At 43.1% G+C, this 16,049-nt stretch overlaps 1 protein-coding gene and 1 long non-coding RNA gene across 16 annotated transcripts in view; one reads left to right on the forward strand and one right to left on the reverse strand.

Moving 5' to 3' along the window:
* The window catches only part of LOC135222896 (intersectin-1-like), a 553,230-nt gene that overhangs the window by 257,708 nt on the left and 279,473 nt on the right, over window positions 1-16,049 (forward strand). For all 15 annotated transcript variants that reach the window (XM_064261271.1, XM_064261270.1, XM_064261274.1 and 12 more), the window contains one exon: window positions 15,749-15,889. In XM_064261271.1, coding sequence (XP_064117341.1) covers window positions 15,749-15,889 — 141 coding nt within the window. The remainder of the gene's footprint in view (window positions 1-15,748; window positions 15,890-16,049) is intronic.
* LOC135222898 (uncharacterized) lies at window positions 5,968-6,931 on the reverse strand. The gene is made up of 5 exons (XR_010316381.1): window positions 6,796-6,931; window positions 6,588-6,662; window positions 6,361-6,456; window positions 6,141-6,234; window positions 5,968-6,036 (listed from the first exon to the last, which is right to left on the reverse strand). It is a non-coding gene; the product is annotated as an uncharacterized LOC135222898 (long non-coding RNA).

The raw sequence follows: 16,049 nt of genomic DNA on the forward strand, positions 1-16,049 counted from the left end.
GCCCCACATGACCGTGTCTCTCCCATGCACATCCGTGTTTGTGCAAGTGAGAGGAGTGCTTCATCATCTGCCCCACAAGGTCGTGTTTCTTCCTCACGTGTTCGCATTCGTGAGGTTGGCAGTGGAACTAGTGGAAGAAAGGCATTCTCTTCTTTGATACATGGACGTGTATCTCCTGTACTTGCGAGTAATGCATCATCGACTTCCCTTTATGGTTGTGTCTCTCCCTCTCACGTACGTGTTCGTGACAGTGTGAGTGTTGAGAGCAATAAGAATGTTCCTGCATCTTCCGTATGCAGACGTGACTCATCCCTGCACATATGTGCTGATGATATCGGAGATGACCCCTCTTCATCTGTTCCTGTACCAGTTTGTCGGCGTAAGGATGATAAGGTGCCAATTAAAAGATCGAACGTTGCAAATATGAAGGTGGCTCAAGCTTCGTCTAAGGATTCTTCGCTTAACAAGACTGAGGCTGATGGTTAGGAATGTGAGGCTTCCCTGGCCCGTAGACGTGTTTCTTGTTCTCCTGGAAGAGACCTGAACCCTAGGAGTCAATCTCCTTCAAGTAGCTCTCTTCAGCGGCATTCCTTGTTTTGGGACTGTGCTTGGTTGGCATTTCACGGATGTGCACTTGACTTGTCACATATTCATGTATGTGATTCCTCTGGCGATTGTGTACGTGTTTCATCTAACGCACGTGTGCATGATCCCTTAAACGATTGTGTATGTGATTATTCACACAAGCCTGTATGCAGTTCGAGCCGGGACCGCGTGCAAGTATCATTGAAATGATGTTCGAGAACCTTCAGTCTCAGGATCTTTGAGTTTTAGAAGCTTACATTCCAACCAATAAAGACCAGAATGCTAGGCTTCCTTGGGAAGCATCACCAGTATTGTTACAGAAGGAGAAGAATACTGCCAAGCCTCCTTATTCTCGTCATCGGTCACCTGTGCCAGAGCAAGAGGAGGGATGCACTCAAGAGTTTGTCTTTCTTCGCAAAGGTTGTTGATCTCATTTGTGAGTTCAACAATCTTGAGTGTAGGACACAAGCTCAGTCTTCTATCATCCCAATGGGTATAGAGGCCTTGCTGGATGCTAGACAGGACTCTAGGACCTTTTTTAACACTCTTACGCCGAAGGGGTATAATAAAAATCGTCTCCTGTATGCCAAGGCAGTCTCGGAGTGAGCGCCGAAGCGGAAAAAATATTTTTTTCAAAAAATCACAGCGCGCTTAGTTTTCAAGATTAAGAGTTCATTTTTGGCTCCTTTTTTTGTCATTGCCTGAAGTTTAGTATGCAATTATCAGAAATGAAAAAAATATTATCATATATGAATAATGCAATATATGATAGAGCGAAGACGAAATTTCTTATATAATTGTATTCAAATCGCGCTGTGAGCAAAACGGTTAAAGCTAACGAGTTATTTTTTTTCGTTGTATTGTACAATAAATTGCTATCATTTTGGTATATAACACATTGTAGAACGATCAAAGCAACACATATAAAATATTATCATAAAATGATGCATGAATTCCTAACGCTCGGACGTAAAAAAATGTTGTTTTAAAAATTCACCATAAATCTAAATATTGTTCTAGAGACTTCCAATTTGTTTCAAAATGAAGATAAATGATTGAATATTACTATACTGTAAGATTTTTAGCTTACAATTGCAGTTTTCGACCATTTCGGTTGAGTTAAATTTGACCGAATGTCAAATTTTTTTATATATTTTTTTATATGCAAATATTTCGAAAATGAGAAAAGCTACAACCTTCAATTATTTTTTGTTGTATTCTACATGAAATTGCACATATTTTCATATATAAAACTCTATGAAATGCCTAATATGAAACGGAGCAAATATAACAATGCGACATATGCATTTCAGAGATTTGCGGCGGAGAATCCGCGCGCGGAGGGAAGGAAAGTTTTTTTTTTAATTCACCATAAATCTAAATATTGTGCTAGAGACTTCGAATTTGTTTCAAAATGAAGATAAATGACTGATAATTACTAGACTGTAAGAGTTTTAGCTTACAATTGCGTTTTTTGACTATTTCGGTAGAGTCAAAGTTGACCAAACGTGGTTTTTTTTTCTATTTATCGTGATTTATTTGCAAATATTTCAAAAATGAGAAAAGCTACAACCTTCAATTATTATTTGTTGTATTCTACATGAAATTGCGCACATTTTCATATATAAAACTTATGTAACGGCTAATTTAAAATGGTGTAAACATTACGACAATCGCACAAAAAAATTTCTTTCTGGGCTCAGCCCGTGTCGCTTCATGAAATGTCTCTTTAGCACACATTTCTAAGGTAAATATTGCTAACATTACCAGAGAAAAAAGCTAAATTGGAATGTCAGAATATTCTGACTTGTTCACCTTATATAAAAGGTGTCGGTATGGTTTCTGGGGAGAGTGAAACCACTACCACGGGTCTCTTACCATTTAGATCCATCCTTCTACAAAATCCTCCTACCTGAGAGGGCCGATGCAAGGCCCGCTCCCAGCTACAACTACTACTAGCGCCCCCGACGCCATCACTAGCACCGCTACCGGTCATCCTTTTCGTTAGCACCATCTTGCTCACACGTGTTTTTCCTCACTGTGTTTTTGTGCTTTCCTTTTTGGATTTATCTTTATCATGGAACGCCAAGCCATTGCAGCATCTAAGTTAAGTACAGCTAGAAGTGTTTCACATATTTTTAGCAAGCCAGGGACCCGTTTAACCAATTTTATTTAGGTTATAAGACGGCACCTCCTTCGGCCTGGTTACAGAGTCTTCTCGGGCGGCTCGTCCCACGTGTTTCATTGTTTCATGCTTCTTCGGTCCTCTATACCGTTGTAGCTTGAATATTAGCAGTACATATTTTGCATTATATATATTTTGTGCAGCTTTACCATGTTATTTTATGCTTAGCTTTTCACGGGAATTCCTAAGCTCTATTGAGCGCGTAGCCTACATCGCTCCTTAGCTCAGTGTTCATGCATGCATGTTCCTTTGTTTTAAGTCTGTTTTAGGCTCATTTTAGGACATTGGTTGTTCCTTTTAGTCCTACACCCTGGCCACCGCCCTCCGTTTCTACGTATCGGCAGAGGCCAGCTCCCTGAGATGTTAGTCGTCCTCCCTTCTTGGTTGGCTCGTCTAGCTTCTCCAGGACCTTGCTTTCTCTTTATCAGCTTATTTATCTTCTCTTCTTCCCCATGTTGTGTTAGGCTGTTTTTACTCATGCTTTGAGACGGTTAGAGGTAGCCTAGGCCACCTCAGACCGCCTGGCCTGTCCCACCGCGTGGCCTACACCACGTTCACGACGAGCCAGGCGATCGCCACGAGCCACCCCGCCTGCTGTTCCCCACGCTTCCTCCCCCTCTGGGGGGGGGGGGGGGGGGGGAGAGTCCTGCTCGCTCCCGTTGCCCATGGCAACCATCCAAGCTCCCTCCCTTCTTCCCCCTCTCCACAGGGGGATACGGGAGTTAGCAGGGGGGACATCCGAGGCTGGCTCGACCCATACCGCTCTCACTCTTCGGTACCGGTGGAGGCTCCCTGTACGGTCGGTCTCGGCTGGCCACCCGCTCGGCCGCGCTCGGACCTCCTCGGCTTCCGATCGAGCTCTCTCTCACCCCGAGTCACCACTCCTCCATCCCGCTCCGGCGTCTGGTCCCTCTGGCTCCGCCAGACCTCAGGTGTGGTGACTGCTGAGAAGCTCCGCCGCATGTTTTCTCCATATACAGGCAGTCCCCGGGTTACGACGGGGGTTCCGTTCTTGAGGCGCGTCGTAAGCCGAAAATCGTCGTAAGCCGGAACGACACTTGGAAATATGCCTTAAACTAAGAAAAAGTTAGAGAGACCTTACCTGTGTGACATGCAAGTATTGCATGATGTGTAGTGTGGTTATTTCAATGCCAAAGGATGGTTCTTGAAGGTATAATTCTTTATTAAACTCTTGTGACACTATAAAGCACAATCTTGAAGTACTATTACCAAGTCCTTAGTTGACTTTAATATACGTACGTACACTAATATGTAGTACTACACTTAATCCTTAGGTTAGATTATACACTAAACACTATTACACTGTATAGTAGTACACTAATCCTTTGGTAGATCCTGGAGTACACTAAAATCCCAGTCTGGTAGCTCTGGAAGGTAAAAGTATAACTCAATTAGTACAAAATACTACACAAAGTCCTGAATGCAATATGTAAATTATAGATATCAAGAGTAAAAGAGTTAATGTATGTTAATTAATTCCTTACTTTTAGTTTATAATTCCTTACTTTGAGTTATATCAAGAGTAAAAAAGTTAATGTATGTGAATTAATTCCTTACTTTTAGTTTAAATTTGTCGTTCAACGTAACCCTGGATGCACAAAGTCTTATGTGGCCCCATAGCCTACATCATTCAGGGGGTTCTGGAATGTACAAAAAATAATTAGTATGTCAGTAAGTACTCTATGCATAGTAAGTTACATACAGTAATATGCACCATACAGTGATTTAATATCACATATATAACATGTATAAAACTTAGTTAATGTATGTTAATTAATTCCTTACTTTTAGTTTAAATTTGTCGTTCAACGTAACCCTGGATGCACAAAGTCTTATGTGGCCCCATAGCCTACATCATTCAGGGGGTTCTGGAATGTACAAAAGATAATTTTGTCAGTAAGTACTCTATGCATAGTAAGTTACAAACAATAATATGCACCATACAGTGGTTTAATATCAACTGGTATGCATGTTGTAAATGATTGGTCTACACCCCCTGTTCAGCAGGGAGTGTACGTAATTCCATGAGGGACCTGATCACTTATCCATGTGAGAGATCTTGGTCACGTTTTTTTTTTAGTATAAAACTTACTTAATGTATGTTAATTACTACTATGTATAATTCCTTACCTTTAGTACTGTAGTAGTTTACTGTTGTCGTGCTATGTTATGTAGTAGTAGTAACCCTGGACAAAGTTTTATGTGGCCCCATAGCCTGCATCATGGAGGGGGTCCTGGTTTTCTGGAATGTACCAAAAAAGTATCAAAGTTAAGTCATGTATGTATGTTTAGTAAGTTACATACAGTAACCATATGTACAGTGTTTATAACAAATGTATGTACATAATCAAACTTGGTTGGAAATTCCTGTAAAAAAAAAGTTATGTACGTATGTAATACTACTGTATGTAAAAACCTTACTGTTCATACTTTGTTACACTACATGTTACATTTGATACGTATACTTTCCTGAAGGGTTTTTTCCATCCAAAAATGGTGCTTCTACTTGTAGTTATCCCTTGATGACACTTGTAGTAATTTGTTAGTAACAACCTGGAGTTGTGTGAAAAATGTTGGTTCTGGAAGGAAAAAGTAACAAAATTAGTGTACAAAATATACACTACAGAAAGTTGTGAATGCAATATGTTAATTACTGTAGATATATAAAGAGTACTAAAAGAGTTAATGTATGTTAATTAATTCCTTACTTTTAGTTTAAAGTTGTCGTTCAATGTAACCCTGGATGGACAAAGTCTTATGTGGCCCCATAGCCTACATCATTCAGGGGACTCTGGAATGTACAAAAAATAATTTTGTCAGTAAGTCCTCTATGCAGAGTAAGTTACATACAGTAATATGCACCATACAGTGGTTTTTAATATCACATATAACATGTAGTATAAAACTTAATTTAGAAATTCCTTACATAACTTACCAACTTTTAGTGAGTCTCAAAGCTGTTACCTAGGTTATGGGAGATGGAGGTGGAGGTGTAGAGCATTCATGATAAGGATGCATTCCAAACCTAACTTCAGTGTGCTTTATCACAGATAACAGGCTAGGATGATGGACAGTCTGGAATGAAGAATTAATATTAAAGGACAGTATGTAACCACTTAGGTGTACAAAATTTATTGTACGTATGCAAACATTAAACACAACTGAGAATTCCTTACCTTCAGCAAAATGAAGACATGTAGGCTATGTAGAGGTCTGGTTTATGTAAGTCACAGGTGCATGCCAGTCTGGAATGATAATGTAATACATATGATTATAGTATGTATGTTACATACATAACATGGTTATTACATATGTAATAATAAAACATTAATAAAAAAAATGTCCTTACCAAATTCTAGTGGTTGGCTTGCTTACTGGGATGGGCATATGGTAGATGAGTGGGTGGCTGGGCTATGGAGTAGGATGGGCAGGTGCTTGGGAGTCTGGAATGATAAAAAATATATAAAATGAGAGAGTTACTACTGTAACTACTGCACATGTTATTACTGTTTGACATATGTAGTGTGTAATACGTATGTACAATATATAAAAATGAAGAATTCTTTTACCTGAAGGAATGGGAGAGGTGATACTACTCGTATCAACTGATTTGGGCTCTGGAGAGGTGATACTACTCGTATCAACTGATGAGGGAACATCTAGATCTGGAAAGAATGATAGGGTACATAAAAATATATAAGGTGGATGTAATTGTAGCATATGTACACTTTTAATAAAATTTTCTATTAGCAATTTATAAAACATTTTATACAAATTTGTTAGAAGGATTCCTTACCTGATGAATAGGGCGAGGCATCAAAACCATGGAAAGGCTCAGGGTCATCTGGGTCGCTGTCACTATCAAAGGGGTCTGAATGAAAAAAAAAAAAATAATAAGGTTATGCAACATCAAACTCATTGTACCACTATGTAAGTTAGTGTACGTATGTATGTAGGGTGTAAACAATTTCCAACATGAAAATGAGAAAAATGAAATTGCTTACCTGATTGTACACGTACAGGTGGACGGGCTGCTACAGAGGGTCCAGGTACAGGGGGATCTGGAACTGTCAAAGGTAGTACAGGGAGATCTGGAACTGTCACAGGTAGTACAGGGAGATCTGGAACTGTCACAGGTAGTACAGGGGGGATCTGGTAAACTGTCACCACTTCTGCAATAAAATTACAAATGATGAAAAATTAATGAAGTTACAATTTACTCTTACATTTAGTTGTTACATTAAAAAATTAACACATTTTAATATGTACACTATGTAAACACATATTAGTAAAACAGTTCAGAATTCCTTACCAGGACTAGGAGTGGGAGGGTTGGTGGTACTGGAGACTTGTGAAAGAAAGTGTCAAGCCTGGACTGCACACTTCTCTTCGTCTGCTTCTCCTTCAGGGTCTCCTTGTAGAAAGTTACTAAGTCTTACATTCCACGTTTTATTTTGTCAAACCTGGCAACATTAGGGTCTTCTGCCTCTCAAAAGAAGCCAAGGCTCTCTCCAGATGAGTAAAACCTCTGACAAGCCTTTCACAGTTAATGACCTGGGTTTTGGCTCTGGTGCCGCCTCCTCTTCCTCAATCATTTGCTGTTCAAGTTCAAGTAAGTCCTCTGAGACAATTCCTCTCCATGGGAAGCCAGCAGCTCTGTTATCATCATTCAGGTTCAAGATCTAGTTTCAGCCTCTTGCTTAGCCTACGATCTTCCTCGTCACAGTCTCGACGTCTTCTGCCTGGTCAAAGCCTTCAAAACTGTGCACAAACTGTGGACACAGTTTCTTCCAGGCCCCATTTAAAGTGGTCGTCTTCACCTCATCCCAAGCACTTGCAATATTTTTCACTGCATCAGCAATGTTGTAGCCCTTCCAGAATTGCTTCAGTGTCAACTCCTTGTTAGCTTCTATGGCCCTCAAAGCAAAACGTATGGTCCTTCTAAGGTAGTAAGCCTTGAAATTAGCTATTATCCCTGGTCCATTGGCTGTATCAGCGATGTGGTATTGGGTGGGAGGTACACCACCTTCACATTAGGGTGCATGTCGCTCAAATTTGAAGGGTGACCAGGGGCATTGTCTAGGACTAAGAGGGCCTTAAAAGGCAGACCCTTCGAAGTCAAATACCGTTCCACTGCTGGCACGAAATGGTCATTGAACCAATCTTCGAAGACCATCAAGGTAACCCAAGCCTTCTTGTTTGATTTCCAAATCACAGGGAGTTAGACTCTTGAAAATGCCCTTGAATGCCCTGGGATTCTCGGCCAAATACACCAGCAAGGGCTTCAGTTTCAAATCGCCACTTGCATTGGCCCCAAACAGCAAAGTCAGTCGCTCCTTTCCAGCTTTATGGCCAGGTGCTGGCTTCTCCTCCTTGGAAAGGTACGTTCGATTTGGCATTCTTTTCCAAAATAATCCAGTCTCATCCACATTAAAGACTTGGTCAGCCGTGTAACCACCATCCTTAATTATCTCAGCCAAACCACCTGGAAAACTTTCTGCTGCTTCGCTATCAGCACTAGCAGCTTCACCTTGCAGCTTCACATTATGCAAATTTGCACGAGCCTTAAAACGGTTAAACCAACCTCTACTCGCGGAAAATTCACCACCAGCACTGCCTTCGCCAAACTTTTTCACTACTGCCTCATGCAGCGCTCTAGCCTTCTCCTGGATCACACTTAAGCTCACCGGAACACGTCGCTGGTTCTGGTCCTCCAGCCAGATCATGAGCAATTTCTCCATTTCAACAATGCTCTGGCTACGTTGCTTCTCGTTTATCACCGTTGACTTCATCGGTGCAGCATCCTTAACGTGCTTCAGAATACGTTCCTTGTCCTTCACAATGGTTACCACCGTGGTCCTGCTCAAGCCTAAAGAACGGCCTATTTCGGTGTTAGTTTCTCCCTTCTCCGAACGCTTCACCACGTCATATTTTACCTCCATTGTGATGACCTTCCTCTTCTTGGATGAACTATCATCGGAGGAAGTACTTTGGCGTTTAGGAGCCATTGTAAATTTGCGAAAATGGCAAGGAATTTCAGCAACGTCTTAGCACACAACCGACTGAACTTCAGGCAGACACGCGATTGAAGTGGCGTCCTTTGGTATTGTTACGCTTAGCGTCCTCGACCGTCCGAGGTCATTGTTCGGTCAATTTACCATACAGTTTAATAGCGTTAATTAATTTATGCACCTCCGCTCAAAAACTAGTTCTGCATATGAGGTATCGTTAAAAAGCATAACAAAACGTCGTAACCTTGGAATTTGCGTTGTAATCTAACCAGAAACTTATTTTGTTTTTTTAATTATGTACTGGAAACAAGCAATGATTTTTTCATTATTTGCGCTTTTTTGGGACTGTTTTAAACGCGCATCCCAAGCTAGTGTATTCATTCGCCCGCAAATAAACTAGTTCCGCATATGCGGCGTCACTAAAAAAATTAAAAAATACGAAAAAAAAAAGTGTCGAAAATCATCATAACCTCAAAATTTTTGTTGTAATGTAACCAAAAACATATTTTTATTATATACTGTGCTAAACTATAAAGGATTTTTATCATAGCATGCGTTTTTTAAAAGCGTCGTTAACTCGGAGCGTCGGAAGCGTCAGCGTCGTAACCTCGGAACAAGCGTCGTAACCCAGGACGGATTTTCCATTGAATATTTAAGAAAAAGCGTCGTAACCTCGGAACGTCGTAAGCCGGGGACCGCCTGTATATGTTACCTTTATTTCAATTTTGATTACAGTGGTCCCCCCGTATTCGCGGGGGATGCGTACCAGACCCCCCCGCGAATAGTTAGAATCCGCGAATGTTTGGAACCCCTATAAAAATGCTAAAAACAGCCTATTTTGTTAGTTAAAACTTAAGAAAAACCACTAAAAATGTTCATACTTGGTTTTTTTAATAATTTTATCACAAAAAGTGCATTTTATGATGAAATTAATAACAAAAACCAGGAATTTGTGGATATTTCTCATAGAAAAATACCGCGAATGCGCGAATTTTCCGCGAATAATGCAGGGAAACGTTCTCAAGAGAAATCTGCGAATGTGTGAGTCCGCGAATCCGGAGAACGCGAATACGGGGGGTCCACTGTATTTACATTCTTTATATTCTGCTAAGTCGGCGGAGTCCCCGCTCACCATCCGGGTTCTCCACCTGCTTATCTTGATTCTGTTACGGCGGAGCTACGCTCCTTTACCAAGTTTTTTACTAGCCCCCACCTGCTTTCGCCGTATGGACTAGTTAACTGCTTTGGTGAATTTCTGTCCTCCGGCAACACCGGAGACGCACTGAAACTAGTTTACCAGTTCTATCGGACACCCACCACTCACGGCAGGGGAGCAAGTAGAGGCTAATCTTTATTCTGTCAAATAACTCCGATGTTCTCCGGTGTTATGATATATCACTTCTTGGACTTAGTCCAATTAGTTAGTGTCGATACTCATGTATCTGTTCACTTACAGGCCACCCATTGTCAGGAATCTGGCTGTAACGCTGTCCTGCAGGACACCTGTGGGCACAAGGTCTGCCGCACGCACGCTGTCTGCGCCATCCTCTATGGGGAGATAGCTGTCTGGCATCATGAGAGTTGCTCCATATGCTACGAGTTGGTAGATCAGGTTGCCTCCGGAGTAAGTACTCTTCCGGATAACAAATTATCATGTATAATTTTGGCCTATATGTATACAATTCTTATAAGTGATATATCATTACAAGTGATAATATATTTTAGTCTTAAGTAGCTTAGTATTTATACTGACCCTCTCTTTCAGGCTGCTCAAGCGGTCAGGGACGCCGCCCAAACCACCTTGAGGGCCTGGGTCGGCGGATTCGGTAGGAATGTTACCAAAGGGCAGCCGTACATTCTTGACAAGAAGATGGCTGCTCTGGTCTTCCCTTGTTGCAAGGCGACTTCCTACGTCGACCCGGAAGCGGCGGCCCCGTACGTCGCCGCCATCCAACATCAAGTTGCTCAAGCCTTGGAGGACAATGGAAACCAAGAGATCGTAGAAGAAGTGGCAACTCTGAATCTGGACCTCGAGCCCATGGCGGTAGAGGCAGCAGGTAGGAGGTTGAGTGAGGCAGGTTTGGTAGGGGCTCAAGGTTACCCTTGGGCCATTCTGGATCTTCTTCCCCTATCCTTCCAAGGATTCTCAGAGGATGGACTTTCGGTTAGACCGAAGTCCACCCAGGCTATCCCTAAAGTCAAAGGGAAGCGTGAAGTGAAGATGCTTGAAAAGACGCTGTCTAAGAAGGCGGCTTCGAGTGGTTCTCAAAAGACTCTGGCTCACCATCCCGTAGCAGAGAAACCCAAGTCGTCTTCTCACTCTAAAGGGTCCAGAGGGAAGTCCTTCAGAGACAAGGCTCAGCTCCTGTCTGATCCTGAGCCTTCAACCTCTACAGGAACACACCCTAAGACTCCCAGAGAGAAGCAGGAACCTAGTTCCTTTGATTCGGACGTCTTTACTGCAAACATTATGCAGCAAATGGGTAGTCTGGTGGGGAACTTGGTTCAGGACAAGTTCCAGGAGATGCTCTCACATCTCATCTTCCTTTGAGGAGTCAGGTCAGTCGATCCGGGACATCTCGGAAAGGCTGGCCAGTCAGGAGAACCTCATTGCAGGTCTCCGGAAGAACCCTATGACAGCTCTTCCTCAGCTCGGTGTGGCAGCTCAGGCCATGCCGGACTACAACACCCTCCCTCCTTACAGGGCGAGTAATGCCTGGAGGATATCATCCTATGCCCCCTTTAAGGACGGGATGCTAATGCTGGCGGACTGTGGAACTCGAAGGCTTGAGGACTTCGAGTTCCACCCAGCAAACCTGCAACCCCCCTTCATTGTTTACGCTCTCCTTACGGAGGCAGCTATGAGGAGGGAAGATAAGATCCCAAAAGAGACCGTCATCTTCGGTCGGGATCAAGCCTAGCGTGACTGGTTGCATCAGTCCATGTTCACTTCCTTTTACCTAAAAGACATTGCCCACAGGTCTTTGGACATGTTTTCCCTGGGTCCTGTGGTGGCTGCCCAACGAGTTGTGTAATTCACCCAGTGCCCCTCAAAGGGCAGTTTGTATCTTACCTATGATTATTGTGTGGAAGAGAGAATGAGTGAGTTGGCTGGTCTCTTTCTTTCTCTGTGTGGAAGAAAGAATGAGTGAGTTGGCTGGTCTCTTTTTTTTCACTTTGTTCCTTTCTTCTTCCTACGGGCAGGTTGAGGAATAGACACGTCATTTGCTGGACTGGTCTGATACAGGTGAGTAAGGTAACCATACTGGGAGTTGTTTTGTTTTAGGTTTTTGAAATATCAAACCCTCTATTCAGTAGCAAAATACTCCTCTCTCTCTCTAGCAAGGGGTAATGAGGAGTGGTAACAAACCCCTGTGGTTAATATGGTTTGTTACATGAATAGTCAGAATTTTCTTGGGTTCCCTTGATGCTGTGAATCTGCTCATATATTATTGTATTTCAACCGAGACAGCTGAGTTGTTAGGTGTCAGTTTATCTATCGTCTCACAGGCATTAGACCACCTTCTTTAGAACTCATTCTTCTAGGAAGGGTGGTCAGGTGGGTTAATTCCCAGCCAATTTAGAATACTTGTACCTCTCTCCAAGTATTAGTCTCTGCTATTGTTAAGACCAGAGGTTTGTTCCGCATATTAACAAATGTCAAATTTTTAATCTATTTGTATTTTTCATAGCTAATAAACCTGATGTCTTATCGTTTTACTGCCCACATCTAGCCGCCCCTCTCTTTTATTATAGTTCTTGGGTTGGGGAAAAGACTGGACACGTCACAGAGTGGGTGCGCGGTCTCTGACCAGCTATTACCTCATACACACAGGAGTTGCCAAATCTCACAGATTCCTTGCTTACAATCTTTTGATTGTTTTTAACCGGTTACCAGCTATTGCTTGGAAAATATCCTATTGTTAAGATCTCAGGTTTGTTAGCTGTGAAAAATACAAATTGATTAAAAATTTGTCAGTTTTCAGTACATATATCTGATTATAAAATTTTTAAGAGCTGCAATGTATTGAAATAAGATTTAATATTTCACCAAGAACAATTCCTTTGGGCAAGCCCTTGAGGGCTAAGGTAGTTTACTCAGTGGTCTGGTCATATTTTTAGTACAATAATGCAGTGATAGTAATAATAATAGTAATATATGTAACAATAATAATAATAATAATAATAATAATAATATTTTGTTAAAAATAACTGCTGCTTCAGCACTATTAATCTTATAAAGAGTCTTCTCTATCTTTCTGATGACGGCTTTCTCGTTGTTGCTTAGACTGGCGAGCAACGCACCAAAGGGCATGGTAAAATTCGGTTGAGTCATTTGATTTACTATTGCTTATACAATTCTCTCTCTCTCTCTCTCTCTCTCTCTCTCTCTCTCTCTAACGCGACGTTTCCTCCTGCTCGACAGGACATTATCAAGCGATAACTGCTGAGGGACTGAAATTCCAGTGGCGAGTCCTTCTCCTTTTATCGTGGTGTTGCGAGCTCTCCAGTACGGTCAGAGCACTTCTCCGGTAGGTCGAGTTTTTATTAGGGGGTTCCCGGGAAGGTGACTCATACGGCGGGCGTTGACTAGTCTTGCAGACTTCTCAGGTAGGGGGTATCACCGGGAGCCTCTTGATTGGCTTCTACCTGCGTGACGTCACCCCTGGTATTATTCTCATGTCCGGTGTTCGTTCCATGCGCGCTGGTACTTTCGTTAGGGGAGAGGGGTGTGGTCCTCCTCACACACACGTCGGTATCAGGAACGCTTCTTGGGTGGTATTGAGGGGAGGCTTTTCTTCGAGGATGAGCAGCGCTTCTAGGAGACGCAGACGTCGTGGGTCAGGTGCTCTCCCGATGATCTTAGTATTCCTGACGATGTCGTCTCTCGTGATGTTTCTGCGGTGTACTGCAAGGGCGTGCTGCCTAATGGCGCCCTCCTGGGCGTGGCAGGAAATCCTTTTTGACAGGCGCATCGTCGTCATGCCGATGTAAATCCCAGGGCATCCTTGGGCGGGGCATACGTATCGGTAGACGACGTTGGACTGCTTCAGGGGGTCTCCTGCCGGTGGGGAGGGGTTGTTCTTCATCAGGAGGTCTTTCGTACGCCGATTCTTGTAGTAAATAATGAGGGACACTCTCTTTCCTTCCTCCATGGGGCGGACGTTCCTCTATTATTTTCTTCATGGCTGCTTCTTCTTCCTTGTATTGGTGGTGCATGAAGGCTTTATAGAAAAGTTTGATATCCTCCGGGGGCGGAATGTTCCTTCTCTCTTCCTCCGTCATGTACCACTTGTCAAGGGCGGCTCGAGTTTCTTCGGTTTTTACGAGTTTGTTCGAGTACCCATTGTTAATTAGCATCTGGGATGCTCGGTCGAGTTCGAGGTGTGTGTCCTGCCACGTCGAACAGTGCGAGAGGGCCCTCCTGACGAAGGCCCTGACGGTGGTGGTCTTGAACCGCGCAGGACACTCGCTATCACCATTTCAAGACAAAGTCCGAGGTTCGTAGCTTTGGTGTCCTGCGCGGTTCAAGACCACCACCGTCAGGGCCTTCGTCAGGAGGGCCCTCTCGCACTGTTCGACGTGGCAGGACACCACACCTCGAACTCGACCGAGCATGCCCAGATGCTAACTTAACCAATGGGTACTCGAACAAACTCGTAAACCGAGAAACTCGAGCCGCCCTTGACAAGTGGTACATGACGGAGGAAGAGAAGGAACATTCCGCCCCCGGAGGATATCAAACTTTTCTATAAAGCCTTCATGCACCACCAATACAAGGAAGAAGAAGCAGCCATGAAGAAAATAATAGAGGAAACACGTCCGCCCCATGGAGGAAGGAAAGAGAGTGTCCCTCATTATTTACTACAAGAATCGGCGTACGAAAGACCTCCTGATGAAGAACAACCCCTCCCCACCGGCAGGAGACCCCCTGAAGCAGTCCAACGTCGTCTACCGATACGTATGCCCCGCCCAAGGATGCCCTGGGATTTACATCGGCATGACGACGATGCGCCTGTCAAAAAGGATTTCCTGCCACGCCCAGGAGGGCGCCATTAGGCAGCACGCCCTTGCAGTACACCGCAGAAACATCACGAGAGAGGGACATCGTCAGGAATACTAAGATCATCGGGAGAGCACCTGACCACGACGTCTCGTCTCCTAGAAGCGCTGCTCATCCCTCGAAGATGCCTCCCCTCAATACCACCCAAGAAGCGTTCCTGATACCGACGTGTGTGAGGAGGACCACACCCCTCTCCCCTAACGAAAGTACCAGCGCGCATGGAACGAACACCGGACATGAGAATAATACCAGGGGTGACGTCACGCAGGTAGAAGCCAATCAAGAGGCTCCCGGTGATACCCCCTACCTGAGAAGGTCTGCAAGACTAGTCAACGCCCGCCGTATGAGTCACCTTCCCACGGGAACCAATAAAAACTCGACCTACCGGAGAAGTGCTCTGACCGTACTGGAGAGCTCGCAACACCACGATAAAAGGAGAAGGACTCGCCACTGGAATTCAGTCCCTCAGCAGTTATCGCTTGATAATGTCCTGTCGATCAGGAGGAAACGTCGCGTTAGAGAGAGAGAGAGAGAGAGAGAGAGAGAGAGAGAGAGAATTGTATAAGCAATAGTAAATCAAATGACTCAACCGAATTTTACCATGCCCTTTGGTGCGTTGCTCGCCAGTCTAAGCAACAACGAGAAAGCCGTCATCAGAAAGATAGAGAAGACTCTTTATAAGATTAATAGTGCTGAAGCAGCAGTTATTTTTAACAAAACATGTCTACGAGAGGGTCTCCTCCAAAATAATAATAATAATAATAATAATAATACTCTAATCACTAAACACATACCTCACATTTATTAGGATATTCTATTAATTGTGTTAGAATTGAGAAATTTTGTTGGTGTTAGCAAGTAAAAACTAATTATTTTTTTCAGTCTGGTGAACCAGGTGACTTGACATTTAATGCTGGAGATGTTATTTTAGTTGTTAAAAAGGAAGGAGATTGGTGGACTGGCATTATCAATCAAAATGTTGGCATTTTTCCATCAAACTATGTAGAGATAATGCAAGATCAGGTAAGTCTAGAGAATGAAGTTTTTTATTTTTTTGTTCAAAGTTTGGCCAATGTAGGTTTTTTGTATGGGGTATTAGGTCATAAAAATGCAGTTATAAAAGTAGTTCGTGAGAGCCTGTGCACATGCTGTCAAATAACCCAAATTTGTAAATAATGTATTC

The sequence above is a fragment of the Macrobrachium nipponense genome, chromosome 8 (assembly GCF_015104395.2).
Source record: "Macrobrachium nipponense isolate FS-2020 chromosome 8, ASM1510439v2, whole genome shotgun sequence".
In the NCBI taxonomy this organism is placed as follows: domain Eukaryota; kingdom Metazoa; phylum Arthropoda; class Malacostraca; order Decapoda; family Palaemonidae; genus Macrobrachium; species Macrobrachium nipponense.